The sequence below is a fragment of the Lepidothrix coronata genome, unplaced genomic scaffold, assembly GCF_001604755.1.
Source record: "Lepidothrix coronata isolate B3197 unplaced genomic scaffold, Lepidothrix_coronata-1.0 Scaffold91, whole genome shotgun sequence".
In the NCBI taxonomy this organism is placed as follows: Eukaryota; Metazoa; Chordata; class Aves; order Passeriformes; family Pipridae; genus Lepidothrix; species Lepidothrix coronata.
Window position 1 is genome coordinate 40,213 of NW_016690271.1, and position 17,447 is coordinate 57,659.

Sequence of the window (17,447 nt, forward strand, 5' to 3'; positions counted from 1 at the left end):
TGTTCCCCACAGAGAAGAGATCAGTGCCTGCCGCTCCTCTGAATCTCATAAAGCTGCAAAAATCGCTCCATAATCAAAGCAGCATCTTGAAGAAGAACTGAATTCAGCCGCCTCCTGCTCCTATGCTTTGCACTGGGTGCTCTCAAATTTCCACCAGCTCCAACGCCCCCGCCAGTCTCCAGCTCATGACAAGTGGGGGAAGAGGGTGAGACCAGGCTTTGGAGGGTCAGCAGACATGGAGCCCTGGCCGTGCACACGCCTCGGAGCGCCTGGTGCCCCGCACAAGGAGACACTGCGGCACGCAGCTATTTCTGTTGACAACACGGGATGAGCTCATGGAAAGATGTGTTTTTAAAAGGCTTCCCAAGGTGGCCGGGGTATTTTTAGTGATACTGTGCAGCGAGCGCTTATCAGAGACCATAGCAACAAGTCTACACTGGGTTATAAATACCGAGTGGGCTCAGGGAGGGCGTATCAGAGTGACCATCCAGAACCTCAGTAACTCCAGCAGAAAGCTGAAACGACCCCGGTATGTTATTAGAGGCTGAATACCAGCGAGCTCTCAGTTATCAAAGGTGGCTGTGCTGCTACATCACAGCCAACAGTGAGCTGCTCCAAGCTCACAGCAACCTGTGCAAGGACAAGTTATTCTTACCCACAGCAAGAGCATCCCTGAGCCACAGCTGTGCACACCCGCGCAGGGAGACAGGAGCCAGGGGCAGCATCAAGCTGGTCCCCTGTTTTAGCAGCAATCACCCAAGCCAAGCGTCCAAACTAAGCCACCTGAGACTAAGCATGGTGGCTGCTGTGACCAGCACGCTGTTTAGGAGGCAATTTCTTAGCCCAATAGTTCAAAAATGTTTTCTAGTGACCCTGCTAACTACTAAAGTAATTTATTCCAACTACTGTCAAGACTCATTCCTGGAACAGCTGTGCTAGAAGTAAGCATGAGTACGAAAGCTTCCAAAATAGGTTAAATATCCAGGTGATTTTCTCCCCATGTAGGCCAAGATTTACTTAGAGCTCATGTGCTTCCAAGCCCTCTTCAAAGTGCCCAATGTCCCCTTCTAAATGTGAAGCTTCTGTCCCTGAAGCTGCAGGGGTGCTGCCTCCTGGCTTACAGGCCCTCCAGCAGCAAAAGCTGCTTCCCAGCCACATTCTGCAGCCTTGTGGAAAGGTCAGCAGGAATTTAAATGAATGAAGCAGAAGCACTAAACCCTGGTGACACACTGCTGTCTGGGGAGAGCACACACTGTGCAAGATCTGCCATCTCCAACCCTGACATTCCCATCAGGCCTTTTTTGCCCTGACCTTGGCAAGGGGCTGCCTCACAGTCACTGTCTTATTACCTGCTCTCCTGAACCCTGACAGCTTCTCTAACTGCAGCTTTTTCTTTCTTTGCATGCAAATTGTCCCTGTCCCTGGTGTGCAGATGCAGGACTTAAAAGACCTAAGAGGCATTTAAGGGCACTGAACACCCTCACACAAGCCTGAGGCTCAGAGGAATCAACAAAATGCTGACCTGCACTGTTGCCTTCCCATTTGCCATCTCCTTTCAAAAAATAAAAAGGGAATTCTGGATCTCAAAAAAGGTATTAGGCTGGAAAATCTGAAGCAGTCTATCCCCAGAAAACATGGACACCAGACAGTGATTTCTGCACTTAACTCGATGTGTGGGTGAACACAAGGACTTCCCCCACCTGGACCCTCTGAGTACCTGTCATTGGAAGAGAAATCCATTCCTAGGACAATGCTCTCTTCGGTGTCTTGTCTGCCATTGGTGGACACCACCACCATGTATCTAGTGCGGTTCTGGTAGGTACTTTCCAGTCTTACAGCCTGAAGAAAAGAAGGGGAGAGATCAGCAGTGCACTCAGCAAAACACACATTATTACCTTCACAAGCCACTTTTTCATGCTCAGTGACAGGTGCAGAAGCAGTGATGCAGTTTGGACTAGTACGGATGTCCCACGCTCCTCAGCTGGGTAAGAAGGGCCTCACTCTCCCACAGTGCCTTCCTCAAGAGCTGGGATGTTCCTGGTGCCCTCTGCATGCCTGGCTCCAGGCCTGCTCTGTCCCACTAGGGTTGGTTCTGAACAACCTACAGCCCTCTGACTGGTCCCAGCCCTGTGAGCTTCGTGGACCATCACACGTCCAGCGAGACAGAAGGGTGTTGAACATGCTCTTCACCTCTCCGAGGACTTTGCCCAAAGAACTAGAACTTTCCTTTGAACTACTGTGTGCTACAACAGCTCCAACAAGACCCTTTCTACCACCACCAGACAACCAAGATCTAATTCATGGGACCTAATTCATATGTGGTTTCCTGCTGGTCCTTTGAATTCTTCTGGCAACTTCCCCAGTGCAGATGCAACCTTGCTGCCCTACACCTGGCAGGAAAAGATGACTAAGTTGTATCCACCACTGGATTCAGATTGCCCAGAAAAGGTGAAAGTCATTGTGCCTCATTGCTCCTGCCACAACCACATTTACCCCAGTGCCAAGAGAGAGCTCTAGCAGGACTGCAGTTCAGCCCAAACTCCCCCAGATCAAATACTACTGACAGCATTCAGAGAGCAGCTGTGGAACTTCAGCTGTGAATGTCAGACCAACACTGAAGCTCCTGAAAGGCTGCACTGAGCTGTGCTGCTCCTCCAGAAGCCACAAGGAAGTGAGAACTGAAGTGACTCCAGCAAATCTTACAGACAGGCTGCTGGTTAGCGAGGAGCCTGGGAAAGGGAGCCCTGCACTGCCTATAAACATCTGCAGCAGGCAGCCTTTACTTGCAACACTTTCTGGACTCTGTTCCAAGCCATTTACAGTTATTTTAGTCACAGGATCCGAAGTAGAGAAATTAGGACACCCCTAGAAAGGAAGTGTCTTAATTCTGTATACTAAACCTTAACTTTGGACAGCCCAATCCAACCCCAAGACCCTGCCTGGCCTCAGTGTTTACCACACTGTTAAACTGCTCCTTGAACTTTGAGCGGGGCCTGCAGAGAGCAAACACGGGCAAGAAGGAGCCGTCCCAGTCCAGCCTTGCCCCGTGCTCAGCAGGGAAAGCTTCCCAGTGGAATTGTAGGGAGCAGCAGCTCTAGTGATGAGACAGAACAGCAAGTGCAGGCAGGAGACGGTGTTGATGGAGTCTTCTAGACTTGTCCAATGGGACCAAAGACCAACAGAAACTACCCAAATGCTGATGCCAGCAGACAGCCGTGCTCTGTACAGAGACTGTGCCCCACCCCATCTCCTTAGGATAAGTCATGCTAAAACCAGCCTTATTTTCCTTCTTGCTTCTTGAGTCACTGGGATTCCTTTGGAAACACGGAAGATCAAAGCGGTCAGTCCTCCAAGGTGTGAATTCTGCCAAAGACAGCTGTTTCTACCACTAACCACTTGTGGGAAAACAGAAAGGTGCTCTTCCACCTAGAAGAGCAAGTAGTCATCAAGGGCTTGGTGGTTAAAGTTATTATCTACATTAGGAACCAAACCTCAACAAGAAGCACAGACTTGCCTAAAATGGGAGCAGACGGACGCAGCTGCTCCATGTTCGGGGCATCCACACACAAGTTCTGTTCTGCTTCTCTTGAGGACAGTCCATAAGCAAGAGGATTAACATAATCTAACTTACTTTGCTAAACCAATTTGGCTGGCAGTAATGGGAAGTCTTAATGCAAGACCCTTTAGAACAAGGCGAGACAAACAGCGAGCAAAGGTCACGTAGCTACATGTCGGTGGGGTGGGATTTTCAGAGGCCACTTAAGAGGAACAGGGCATGGCTTAGTGTGGCTCTCTGGGCTCAACACTTACGCCCTCAGCACAAAGCAAAGAACCACGACTGGGGCAGATAATGTGTTTTGCTACGTTTACTGGAGTAATAAACCCGCAAATTTGACACTGTAAATCAGCCAACCTCAAAGATTACTACTAGAGCTCCAACATGCCCAACAAATCACAAATGAGTCTCCAGCCTTGCCATTAAGTGCTAGTTCATACGCTCACCTGACAGCAGGAGCACACCAAGTGCTCTGATGCCTTTTAAATGAAGGTATTTGAAAACCCAGTCACTTTAGAGAGGATGGCCTGGCTTCAGGGACTGTGATGAGATGGGAAGTTCTTTCTCAACAGCTCACCTATATAGAGCTAGCTTTCTCAATTTGGGAAGGTTATTTGTGGTCTGTTCATGAACAAATCATCACCCGTAGTGCTTTCAGGGCCAGACATTTTTTTACTTTCAGGCTCACCTAAACACAAGCCAACTTTATCTTCTGCTGCATTCTTGTTTCATCAGAAGTATGATTTGATATTTCACCAGCCCTTATGAACAGCACATTCCAAGAAGTTCATACTGACCTTTCATCTTTTTCATTCTCTCTGATAGTGTTTCATCCAGGAAGACATTTCTCACTGAGTTACTTGATTTGAAGACAAAAAAGTATGTCCAACTTTCAAGTCCCCAGCTCTGCTAAGCTACAGAAACATGTTCGATCACTTTGTACTCTTAACTCCTTTTTGCTCCTTTCTACTGATTTTACACTGGTACTGTTGCTCTAATCCTGCTCTCATGGAGGGCTAAAAACCTCTGCCAACAGCTCCAACAGAGACAAGGGTTGTTCCAAATTTTAAGTGTAGGTTTTTAGAGGATTAGATTCTCTGCTGCCCTCTGAATGACAGCAGCCAACGAAATGAAGAGAATGCATTTCTCTCAGTACTGTTTATATTTCAAATCTCATTTGTATCTACTGTCTTGTGAGAGACTCCACTGCAGCTCTGCACACCCTTCGTTCGTCAAGAATCAATTAAATTCAAGTAGACTATCGAACTTAACCTCACGCTACATTTCAGCATTCCAAATGTAGCTCAGAACAAAAGGGTTTATGTCTCAGCCCACAAAGTCCTTATTCAGCTGTTAAGGCTAATTTGTCCCAAATCACACAATGTAGCCAGTGATATTGCTGAACAATGCCTTGTTCAATGGCTTCCAATGTTCTAACCCCAGCTCAGATTCTGAAAAGCATTGAAAACCCCCATTCCCATCACTTTCAGCGAAATTTTAGTGACAGCAAGGTGTGCCTGAAAAAGTTTAGAAGCAGGTCCTTTAGTTTGCTTATGGCAAATTATTTTCGGTGGTCATTTCGGAAGTTTAAGCATTCCATATTAATCTTGGCTGTTTCCTAGCTATACTCATACAACCAGTCCATCCTCAGCACGGCCCAGGAGGATTCAGCAAACCAGAGGTGCCAGATAACACTTGTGGTGCTGGCAGTCCTTCTTTGGGCAGACGTTGCTAAGATGCACCAAGACAACACAGGGAAGAAACTTCAGGCTACTGAGTGATGAGAGGTGCAGATACACTTGCAGTCATGCCTGGCCTTGTAGAGCACTTCAACATGTCCCAGACAAATTCCTCACTGCTCACACTTGGCTTCTGGAGCTCTTCAGGACTGCATGACAATGCTATGAACAGCAATACCTGATTGCATTGTTGTAGGAGGCAACAGCCCAAAAAAGCAGAAGGCCAAGGTTCAGTGTAGGTGCATGGCTACATGGGGGTCCTACCTGCTCCTTCCTGATAAGCCATGGCTTTTTAGGATGCCACAAGTGAGGAGAGAAGAGTGAGGTACACAACTGAACTACTGTAGGAAGGCAGGTGCTCACACTGGTCGGACATAAGTCATCTACTCTTGATTTAAACAGGGCACCAAGATAATTTACCCATCTTCTCTGGCAATTGTTACAGGACTTTAAGAGCACAGGTACTCAGTGCTCGGTTCAAAGACAATCTTCCAGCCATACAATTTGTCTCACTGAACAACCAAATAAGCAGGCCTTTCATAATTAGCTGCTTTTCTACCTTTGTTGTTGCAAAGACTCCCCAGACCTGCTGACGATACCACTCAGACACAAACACAGCACTGCTTTCATGAGTTCCACAGGTGTATTTGTCAAGTGGCACTTAACCTTTACATTGGTTCCCAGCAGATAAGCACAAAGCCGACCTACCAGTCTGATGTTGTCTTCTGGGCGGAGCAGGATGAACATGGCCTGCAGGTGCTGCTGGAGATCCCCTGCGGGCAAGAGGGAAAGGTGAGTGCACAAAAATAGTTTTAAATCACATGCAAGTTCCTGGCTCTCCAGCCAGAGCAAATGTCCACTGAGAAACCCGACACGTCACCGTGAGTGTCGTCACTCCCACCTCCTCAGAGATGAGTTGTCATCTCTGAGTCAGCTGCTCTTTGCTCCCTGTGCTCACCTGTTCCTCAGTTACTATGCTCTCTCCTGCTAAATCCTGTTATCTTTTTTAACAGAAATTAACAGTGTTTCGGTGTTCTTTGTTCTTTTAATAGACAAGGCAAACTAGGTAGAAATGGACCCCACCCCTGTGGCTCAACATCTCATTCTACCACATGCTTCAAACCAGAAATCTGCCACTTCTTTTATACCAACTTCTTTTTATACCAACTTTTTTTACACCCAGTGCAGAACTACTACCCAGACAAAAGTATCCCCTATGAAGTGAGATTTAGTCCCACCTTAGACCAGCACGTGCCCACGTATGGTTGTGTACCAACCCCTCCCAAAAGCAGCTAAGAATTGCCACCTGAAAAATCAAACACCTGCAATTTTTTTCTTAGAAAACACTTGCAACACTTTCAACTGGTGAGGCCGAGGAAAAATAAAAGAAAATTAAATTTACTGCATGACTATGATTTTGAGTCTTATTAAAAAATGAGTCAAGTGTCCCAGGTACCTATAGCATCAAGTATTTGAAAGACAACTGAGATGCCTTTCTGCCAGCACTGCTGCACTGACTTCTCAGCACTACTCCCTGGCCTGCAGAGAGCCAACATCACCCCCTGAGTGTCAGTCAGCAGCAGCATCTCCTGTTTCTGCCATCGTTGTATGGAAAATTAATCTGCATTCCCAGAAAGGAGAGTGCAAGGCTGCCAGGTGGGTGGTACAGATCAGCAAGAAGAGGAGCCTTTACTGTCCCACCCTCTCCCACTCCCCCACATCCAGGAAGCTGAGTTTAGGTAACACTACAGGGAAGACCATGAAGCAGGAGCAAATATTCAGCAGGAGTGGTTACAAGAGCATTTTCTAGGAAGGCTGGTTAATCTCCCTGAACTCCTTTCCCAAATCATCAGTGGTTCTACAATCCATGCTATTTCACAGACTCTCAGAAACCAGGAAATCTTGGACATGGAGCAGCATCCAGAAATGCCCCAAAAGGGGAGGGAAAGAAAGGAAAAGCTGTCCAGCAAGAGCACAGTACCCAGTTTCCTAATGACTTTTACAGCTGGTGGAAGAGCAGCCCCTCTCTGGATGGGACAGAGGCAAGCTAGCGTGGAGTGGGCTACACAGGACACAGCATTCCCTGCTCCCTTCCTTCCTCCTTGAAACACATTTTAGCACATGGAGAATGAGTCAATGCTCTGGGATTGCATTCTCAACTGGGGGTGGGAAAAACTGAGGCACTCTGCACCGCTGGGGAAGTCACAAAGTACCAGCGGCTGAAGCCGCTTCCTGCCCAAGGACATTGTTCCCAATGCAGGAGTGGCTGGCACGTGCCTCCATAAATAACAACTATTTATGGAGGCAGGTAACTCAGGAAAGGCCAACTCATCCATCAGGTGCTTGTCCTCCCAGGGGTGCAGCGACAGGACTTCCCCACGTCATCACCAGTGCAGAATCCTGGCAAACACCGCCCAGTTCCAGCAAGTTTCAGCTGCTCCCACAGTGGGAATTGCTGAGAACAGTCAACTCAACAGGTGAAAGTCCCTCTGCACCTCCTGCCCACTGCCTGGAAGAGCCCTGCAAGTGTCTGTCTCATGAAGCATCCACGTCTTAGGTAGCTTGAAATGAAAGATGCTTCACCTCAGCTTTTCCTTCCCCAAAATGTAACAGTTCCCAGCTATTGCTGCCAGTAATTCAGGAACCAGCTTAAGAGCCAAAGTTTCCAGAGTTTAAAAAAACATCACCAGGAATACTGGATTATCTCCACACTTAAAAACGAGACAAAGTTTCTACGACAACCCTTTCTGCAAGGCTCAGTCAAGGAGCTCCATTATCCCTCATCCTCAGAAAGTTTACCACACTCCTCCCTGTTCCCCTGCCAGCCTTGGGAGCTCCAGAGCTGGAAAGTAAAGGATTGCTTCCTTGGCCAGCTTTAATCGACTTGCAGTGTTTTCAGCCCCAAACACACAAGGCATTTTGTAAGCTTCCTGGATTAAGAAAAACCAAAGGAAAGGTTTTAACATGCCAGAATCAGCACAAAGATACCACATCCTGTCCTGTGAAGAGCTGTCAGCTTTGCTGGCATTCATGGCAGGGCTGCTGCTTCCTATCACATTGTCCTGCACTGAGCAGATGCTTTTGTTTCCCTGAGCTGGCAGGATAGGTGCAAAGCATCAGAGTGGGATCTGAAAAGTGATTCACAGCGTTCCAGAGATGGCAAAAGCCCCAGGGAAGTTACACTGTTTTCTGGCCTGCGTAGTTTGTTGTGGAAAAGCAAGCCCACCATCCCACAGATCAGTTTTCCAGGTGGCACAGGACCGCCCAGCAAGAGGAGTGTGGACAGGTGGTGCCATATCTAGTCAATCTGCCAATGATTCCATCGCTGGAGATGCGATTAAAGAAACGGGTGGGAGCATTAATTACTTCCTGTTACCCATTTACTCTTCCCGCTGGATTCCAGCGCCTCTGATGAATTAAAAAAGCAGCTCAGGAAGGCTAGTGAAGCTTCCTAGAAAATGCTCTTGGAGTCACTTGGAATACTATTGCATCCATAGGCAGCAATTCCATACTGGAAAGTTATGTCCGCTCTCTACCCTCTGCTAATTTTGTGTGCCAGAGATAAGTCACGACATACAAGGGAATGGAAGCTGAGCATGGAATATCAGTGTCCCAGAGAGGAGGCAGCTGCACACACTGTGCCAGCTCAGTGCCAGTGGCCAGTTCACCGCTCACAGCCACGCTCTCTACATCACTGATTTAATTTTGGTGGCACAGATGTTTTGCTCAAGAAGGCGACACATTGATCCCTCGGTCTGCTGATTATTAGAAAAATCCACAGAAAAGAAAGCTGGTGCACACGCAGACAAGGGACCCTCTGCAGTGAAACCTCTAAGCACCATAAAAATCACTACAGCATTCCCATCACTTGACAAGCAGGGAAACTGAGGAAAGGACAGTACTGATGCCTCATTAAATCTCAGGACAGGAATAAAATACACCTTCTAAGAACAAAAACCCCAGCCCTTAGGCAAGCCAGCCTCTCCAGTACCAAACATCTTGCTGTAAGCAATTACAACACACCGGATTTGCTTCTTTGGCAATCTGGCTTCCAAGAGCTCTGGGCTGATTAGACAAGCAACTGTTTTTCCACCAAGGTCTCCAGACCTCATGCAAGTCAGCCGGAGCAAGTGGATGAGGGAAGGAGAGAGACTCAACAGCTGTTTGTGCTGCCTTGCAGAGGTTCACAAGGAAAACTATCCAGTGGGTCTTCTCTGGAGGTAAAGCCAAGGCAGCAGCTGCCAGGGGGAGACCTGGGCTTCAGCAATGGTCTTTGGAGAGACCAAAAACCAAGACAGGCCAAGAAAAACTTTTAAAAGACTGCTGACTACTTTCACACTAAAGACAATTTCACTTCATTCTCGACCAGAAAGGCCAGCTTTAAATTAAGCTTCAGAACATTTTCTTTCGACAACCGGTAATTAATGCATCTCACCAAAGTAGTTTGAATCCAAGTATGTGATTAACTGCCTTCTGACTTAAACCTTTTCTATAAATATACTCGTAAATAGATTTTTAGGTGGCCAGACATCAGGTACGGAACTCTGCCAGATGTAGACCTGGATGACAAGTCTGCTGGTCTCAAAGTACAAAGTGATCTACACCTGGAATCAAATCAAATCACGTTTTGCTGGTCACTTCCTGGCAAAGCACATTGACTCCTCCTCTCTGTTTCTATTTCTGTCCCATATGCAGAAGTCTGAAGGTTTCCATGTTTTTTTTTTCCTGTCAATTGCTCAATGCAAGGGAAAATCCCCACACTATCTGATCCCTGTAACACACCACCACTGATTAAGCACCATAGCCAATGAAAAACAACCTACTCTGAAATGTTTGAGTTCCATTATTCAGGTCAACTTTTCAAAGAGAGTCAAAGCAAAAACACAAACTTGGAGCAGATAAAGGAGGCGGAATTATAACCAACTCTGTATTACTCACTCTGCTCACACCTCTGAGAAGTCACAGTGACTTTGCTCAGAGGTTTCCTCCCCCCCACACAGAGGTAAATATCCTCCCTTCCCTCCATCAGAACCGGTTACTTTCAGATTAGGAAGAACAATTACTCATCCCATATCACAACCTCAGGTTTCCCAGTGCAATGCCTGAAGGTTTTCATGGCAATCCTCCCATCCCCCCTCTCATACAAAAATTACAGGATGGTATTTGGGGGGGCAGTTATTCTGAAGTCTCCACGATGTCACGACTACTGCCTCGATGTCCCTCATTTTCGCAGGACAAACAAGAGTTCTGAAACCTTTCCATCTAATCAGCATCAAACAGCACAGCCTTGAGACTGGCAGGTCAGGCTTTAACAAACACCAGGAGCAGACAGAAATGTGTGTCATGAGGTGAAAATGAATTCAGGAAAAGTGGACTTTGAAATTAGAGGGAACAGACAAGCCCCAGTCATCCATACACCACTTTACCTGCATGTTTGTTGCGCCTGTGACTGATCCTGGGAGTGGATGACCCATTTCCACGTGGCAGGAAAAGAGCTGCACCTTTCACAGTGAGGAAGCTTTCGCTGATACTGCAAGGGGAGAGACAAACAGAGAGTGAGGAAAACCGTCTTGTATTTAAAAGGAAAAAAAGCAATGAATAAGAGAAGTTCAAGGCACTGAATAATGCATGCTCTGTTCTTTTGCAAGGAAGTGATTTAGACCAAATTGTTCTGTTGGTAAAGAACTTTCCCCCTCATGTAAGTGCTGCAAACACTCAAAGCATAACTGAGAACAACACAAAAAGAGAAACACTGAAAAGCAGAACACATGCCTGGTGCCACTCTGCCTGCAGAGGTGGAACCTATGGCTACATTCTGGATTTGGAAGTCAAGATGAGACATCCACATTTCTGAACGGTGATGAGCAGAGCGAGCCCACGCACCTCGGTAATTACGGACTCCGTTAACCCCGAGCTCTGTGGTTCAGACACAGCTGATGCCCTGCAGAAACAAATGTCTCCCTTCTGCAGTTAGCCAAAAGAAAATTAGTGTACACAACAGACTAAGAAATCACGAAACTACTGTCTATGAGTTGCGCGATAATTAACTCTCAATGACTTATAAATTAAAAACAAAACTGAAATGCTGTTGAAATCAGACACCACTTACTGCCCTGATTTTGCCCTTTCTGAAGTCACATGAGGAGAGAAGTTTGTAAAAAAGGGGCAGTAAAGAATTCCCAGATTCTGAGGAACAGCTGGTATTTTAAGCACATCTTCCAGTAGCTTTCTTAGAGATGTTGTGGTTCGTGGAAAAAGCAAGACACACTCCAGGTTTTGCAATTCAGCCATCCTGTTGCATACTTGAGGGTTCCTGCTTTTCTCAGAATTGATAAGACAGTCATACAGGCTTTGAAGAAAGCCAGAAGCAATTCTGTAGTCAACAGGATGGTTGATGAATATGGTAAGACAGAATGGGAGAGTCCCTGGCATTGTGCATTCCAGCAGCTCTGTGCCTTGAAAAAGATGCTGCCTTGTCCTTCAGCTGAGCAAAGCTTAGGAACTTAATTCCTTTCGCTCCTTAAACAAATATCAAACCTAATTATTTATTCCCTTCCTTTAAGAGACAAGGATTGGGAAATTATTAATAGAGTAAAAAGCCCTGCCACGTATTTTCATTATTTGGGGTTGACTGCTTTAGCAAAGGCCTTGCCAACTACACTTTTATAGGCACAAGAATTACACAAGCTTGTGTTAAAAAGTTGGATTTCCCTCTAAGCTCAGGCACATATCTGGGCACCTCTCCATTTTGCTGCTGGGGACATGAAAAAATGAAGTTTTCCAAGCTCCAGCAAAGCAGATGCACAGATTCAAAAAGACCTTTCTAAAGCCTGCAGCATATCCCAATATTTAGATCGTGCTGTCATACCCTCAGCACTCCTCGCTGACAAAGTTTCTCCCAGAAATTTCTTTCTGAAATTGAACCAGATGTCAAACATGCTCTGGATGTTTCAACAAAATAGAATTTCAAAAAGGAGAAAATCACTCATCCCAAGTTAAAATGGATCAGAGATCTTTACCTATACTAAAATTAAAAACAAAACATAATAAATTCATTGGCACACCAAGCACAGATGTTTCCTCAGACTCACATTAAAAAATTTGACTCAGCCTTTCTAGCTTTTGGTGACAAATAAATCCTCTGAAAGCTCTCAAGCTGCACAATTTCCTACAGCCTGAACTGGAGAAACACTGAGTTATCTCGAAGATACTTAAAAAAATAGTAATATTATTATTAATGATAAAAATAAATTCTTCTCCTCCCTTTATAATCTCACCATAGAAGAAAACTGTTAAAAGATGTTAGGCTGCACAGGAGGAGAAAGAACCCAGCACTCACAGCCACTTTTCACACAGTTTATCAGCAAAGCCGACAACTAATATTAGCAATCCTTTAGCCTGTGCCTGAGGTTCCCCCAGAAGGTGGAATTAGAAACTATTTTTAGTGGATACAGCAGCACGTAGCTGGAGGGCTGGGAGGTTAAAAATCTTCTCAATTCTATCACCAGCTCTCAGCCACCGGCCTGGAAAGGAACCAGCGGCAGAACTGAAGAGATTCCCATCAGGTGCATCCTTCCAGGAGGCCACCTTCTCTTCTAAAGCCAGGACAGCCTTGTTCTGGGCCATTAACCACAAGCACTAAGTTCGACTTGGTAAGACTAGGGAAAGGGAATGTGATTTCCCATACAAAGGACTGGAAGAGCTGAAGAATGTGGCAAAGCAGATCATTCTTGTGGAACGGGGAGGTCAAGCAGGGAGGGCAGCACCTCCCCCAGGGCAGGAGCGAGGGCAGGAGATGGCCATCAGCACTGCTGGGACAAGGGCACATCTACAGACACAAGAGCCCTGGTCCTTCTGCCAAATCCAGCTCTGGGGACACTCAGTGTGCAGATGAGGGCACGGTACACCCTCGGCATCGCCCACCCTGAACTCCCGACACCAAACACACATCGATATCCAGCACAGCATCTCAGCAAAAAACCCAACAATACACACACCCCCCACCAAGCCCTCGCCCTGAGATTCAAGCAGCACAAAAAATCTTGGGAGGAAAGGCCACAAATTTATAGAAAGTCCAAGGAGCTCTAATAATAACTACCAGCGAAGTTTAACACTGTTCTTTCAGGAGATGCTTATTTTGGTGCACAACAAGGGGAAAAAAAGCAATCAATCACCGCCCTGACATCCTCTGTGCCACACAGAGATGGCTGCTCAATTTGGGTCCATCCTGTTTGGACAGTCCCTGCCATGACCTTTCCCAAAAACTCCATATTTCAGGGCAAGATCACCTTTGGATACTACCCCTAATACAAGAGGAGAGAGGATTCCTTGGGTGGGATGCTAACAGGCTCTACCCCAGATGCTTCAGAAACACAGAAGGTAGAAAAGATGTGTGTGAAAAGGGCAATAAGGGCTCAAAACAACCCTCACAATGTGGGACTGTGCTCACCATACCAGCAGAGCTGTGCTGCCATCCACTACTGATTTCACCCTGCTGACAGCTCAACGGCTCCCAAGTGTAACCTGGGCTTTGAAATACTCCACAAAATCTGGTTTGCCAAAGCCTACAGGAGCTTCAATGCTCTTTGAAACTATCTCCTGGGACAGATTGGGTGTTAAAAGACACTCAGTGTGGGAGAAGTTGAGCCCAGGACAGCAGAAGACAAAGAGCCAAGTTGGCAGAGGTAACAAAGCTGAGCTGTGTTTTATCAGCACACCAGGCTCCTCATCAGTCCTCTGGACTGCACAGGGCTTTCTTCTGGAGCAGACTTACTCGGGACATGCCTATAGAGGAGTGATTAAATCCATAACCACTCCTCAGCACTACTGCTGGGGGGAAAAACCCCCTTCTGTTCCATGTTCAGCCTGCTCACTTCTACAGTGAAGCAGCAACCCCAAGGCCACCAGTGATGTGCTATTTGTAATTCCCTGCTCATTGGGAAGAGAACCAACACAAAGTGGGAAATTTAAGGAACTCCTACGGAAATCGCTACTTGTGCTGATTTTACTCCCAGGCAGAAAAGATTTTGTAGAAACTGTACAAGTCACATCAGATTATTTAAAGCCCTTTGCACAAAAAGCACGGACTTTCCCCTCAGAAGTCTCCATTTCTAACAAGCATTAACAGCAGGAAACAGAAGTGATTCCCGCGTTGCCTGACTTGCTGCCCAGGGGCTGAACTCCTCGTGCACGAGGAAAACACTGCACAATTCATACCAAATTCTCATTATGCTACAAAATAGGATCCACATAGAACTTACAGATGGCAAACAAACAGTAAATACCTTCCCAGCTGCTACCCTGCACAGCTCCGTTCATGAACTGCAAGGACAAACACCAATAAACTGGTCTGAAGACACAAAAGTGTTACTGGTTTAGGGACCATGCCAAAGTGATGCAACAACAGGAATCACTGGAAGCTTTGCCATGACCCTCCTGGATGATGCCTTCCATCGGAGGGGCTGCTCGGCTGGGGAGCTGCCCCACCTGCCAGCAGACAGGTGAATCTGCACCACCCACCAGTTTCGATGAGAAACCTCAGTCCTCAGTGTAAATTACTCAAAAAGGAACCTTATAGTTTTCTTTTGAATCTGTTGCGTAGAGGAAGAAGAGAAAACCTTTTTAAGAGCACGGCAAGGAAAGCAAGGAGGCACCTGAGCAGCTGCTGGCAATGTTTTATCCTAATAAACACTTAATTAAGTTATTGCGAGCCTGAGGACGACTTTCCAAAAGTCAGCTCTACATACTCATCAGAGCAGCTCCTTTACAGCAGGCTCTGTCCTGTCCAGCCCAGCCCTTAGTCAGGCACTTGCCAAGTAGCACAACCAGAGAGCTGGCACCATTCCCTGACAGGAGAAGTTCTTCCACCATGTCCCCCTGCACAGTGCACAGGAACTGGTCAGTGCAGTGAGGAGCGAAGCCCCCCGTGCTGTCACTCCTCACAGCCATGCCCACGGCACACAGGCACTGCAGGGAGGTCATGAACTCCTGCCCTGTTCCCCTTTGTCCTTAGAAGAAACAGGGACGTTAAAAAGTGATGGTAGGGGAAATGAAGATTTCAAGGTACTTCACATTTGAACAGAAGTCTATATTATTTACAGAAATATGAACATGATTTCTGTCAGCTGTAGGTATTTATTAAGCAGAACCCTGCAGAAAAGTGCTCTGAAGCAGCATCCTAACACAGCTGAGAGACTACTCTGGGATTTCAGTGCCAACCCTAGCTCGAGCTGCAGCTCCCCATGACAAGAGAGTTGTGGAGTTACCACAGACACTTCCAACTCCAGAGTGAAAAGAGATTTCCCTAAAGGGCATCTCTTGGAACACAACCACCATCCAGCACAAGCTCTACAAACACAAGACACTGCCTGGCAGAATTGGGCACCACCAGGAAGGGCTTCCAGTCTCCAATCCATTTGCAGGACATACCTTTCCCCCCTAGCAGCTGCTCAGAGCAAAGGCAAATGAAAGAAAAGCACTGCACTGATGAAAGCAGACAGGCCTGACAGTAAGGAATTACACAAGTTAACCCTGGTGTTGACTAACTGCAATCATCAGCAGCCCAAGTCCTCAAAGTGGGAAGTGTCAGTGCAGACTAAAGCACTGGGGACATCAGTCAGGACCCCACGCTACCAAACGCTGCTCACGTGTGCAGGGAAAGGCGGCCCCTGTCTGAAGAGCCAGCAGCTAAACAGGACAGGGAAGAGATGCAGTACAGAAGGTGTCTATCAGGAAGTGAAACAAAATCGTGTACCCAACTCCCTTCTGTCATTTTTGAGCCAGGCTGCTCGCTCAAGAGTCCCCCAACATTCTGCCCTAACACGAGCAGCGGATGCTGCCTTGCACATCTTCACTGCCAGCTCAGCTCTATCATCCTCCTTTAATCCACGGGCTGCAAAACACAAAAGCAAGAAGAAGACCAGAATTCCAAGGCTGGCAGGAGCGCACAGCAGGCGTCAATACCGAGCTCATTCCCGAGGCTGTGGAGCCAGGAGTGGAAGGAGGGAGAGAGGGCATCCGGGGACACGAGAGCGAGCTCTGGAGCGGCCAGGATGCTCCCTGCACGGGCTGCGATTCCCCCACAGCTTGCTGTGCCTGCTGTGGAAGAAGTTACAGGAGGGCAGGCCAAGCAGCCTGCTGGCTTTTTCAGCACCTCAAGCCATTTCCCTCCCTCTTCCTGCTCTCCCTCCCAAACTGGCTGTTTCCTTTCCTCCACAGGCAGGCCCGGGGCCTGGCATCACACCTGCTGCAGGAGCGGCTCTCACTGCCAGCCTCCCACTCACTTCCCCTGCCCACAAGAAAAATCCTGGTTAATAACCCAGCAGTCCCCCAGCCAAGGGTGCAACAGCAGCTGGGTGCACAGCTGGATTATGTGCAGCCTGGCAGCCCAGGGCACTTCTCCATCAAACCACCAGACAAGAGCACTGCACTCTTCCAGCATCCGTCCCCTGAGAAGCACCTCTTTCACCTTCACTGTGGTTTGTTTTTTAACAAACAACACCCCTACTTCCCTTGTTTACTTTTTAAAGCACTGTTTAATAACTGCCAACAGCATTAATGAATTAAATAGAGGGAAGCAATGTTTGGCTTCCAGTTTAAGCCTTTGCTCCCAGACAAGTGCTGAAGGCACCGTTTCTCTTCACACAAAGGCCAGATCTAGAGCTGTGTAAAGCACAGTACCACATACTAATAAAAAACCCCACCAAAACCCTACCACAACAACAGGGAAATGGAAAAGGCAAAGATAACTCAGGACTGCCCTACAGTGACATTTGTATTAACAGGGTCAGCTGGCAGCACACACAGACATGTCCAGGCTTCTCTGATACCCAAAACAGAAACAAACCCAGTGCTGAGCAAAACAAGGGCCACGACTTACCGAAAAAGGATTCGGCAGAGGTGACACCACGGAGGGCAGGGAGAGAAAGGGGAAGTGGTTCTCCACCAAAGGCCATCTCTTGCCACTCAGCACTTTTGCAACTTAAGAAACAGCCAGAGGAGAAAAACAAAGCAAGCGTGGGAACCTACTCGGGCTCAGAGGCTTGACGCAAACTGCATTTTTAACAACATCTGCATTTGTGCCTTTTTCTTTTTTTTAAGAAGGAACTGTCTGCAGGCACTTCCTCTGCTCCAAGGTGGGGCTCCCTGGAGAG

At 47.2% G+C, this 17,447-nt stretch overlaps 1 protein-coding gene across 3 annotated transcripts in view; it reads right to left on the reverse strand.

The window, feature by feature from the left end:
• The window catches only part of SSH2 (slingshot protein phosphatase 2), a 95,460-nt gene that overhangs the window by 23,108 nt on the left and 54,905 nt on the right, over positions 1 to 17,447 (reverse strand). For all 3 annotated transcript variants that reach the window (XM_017821546.1, XM_017821549.1, XM_017821548.1), the window contains 3 exons: positions 10,722 to 10,825; positions 6,004 to 6,068; positions 1,718 to 1,839 (listed from right to left, as the gene is read on the reverse strand). In XM_017821546.1, the coding sequence (XP_017677035.1) occupies positions 1,718 to 1,839; positions 6,004 to 6,068; positions 10,722 to 10,825 (291 nt within the window). The remainder of the gene's footprint in view (positions 1 to 1,717; positions 1,840 to 6,003; positions 6,069 to 10,721; positions 10,826 to 17,447) is intronic.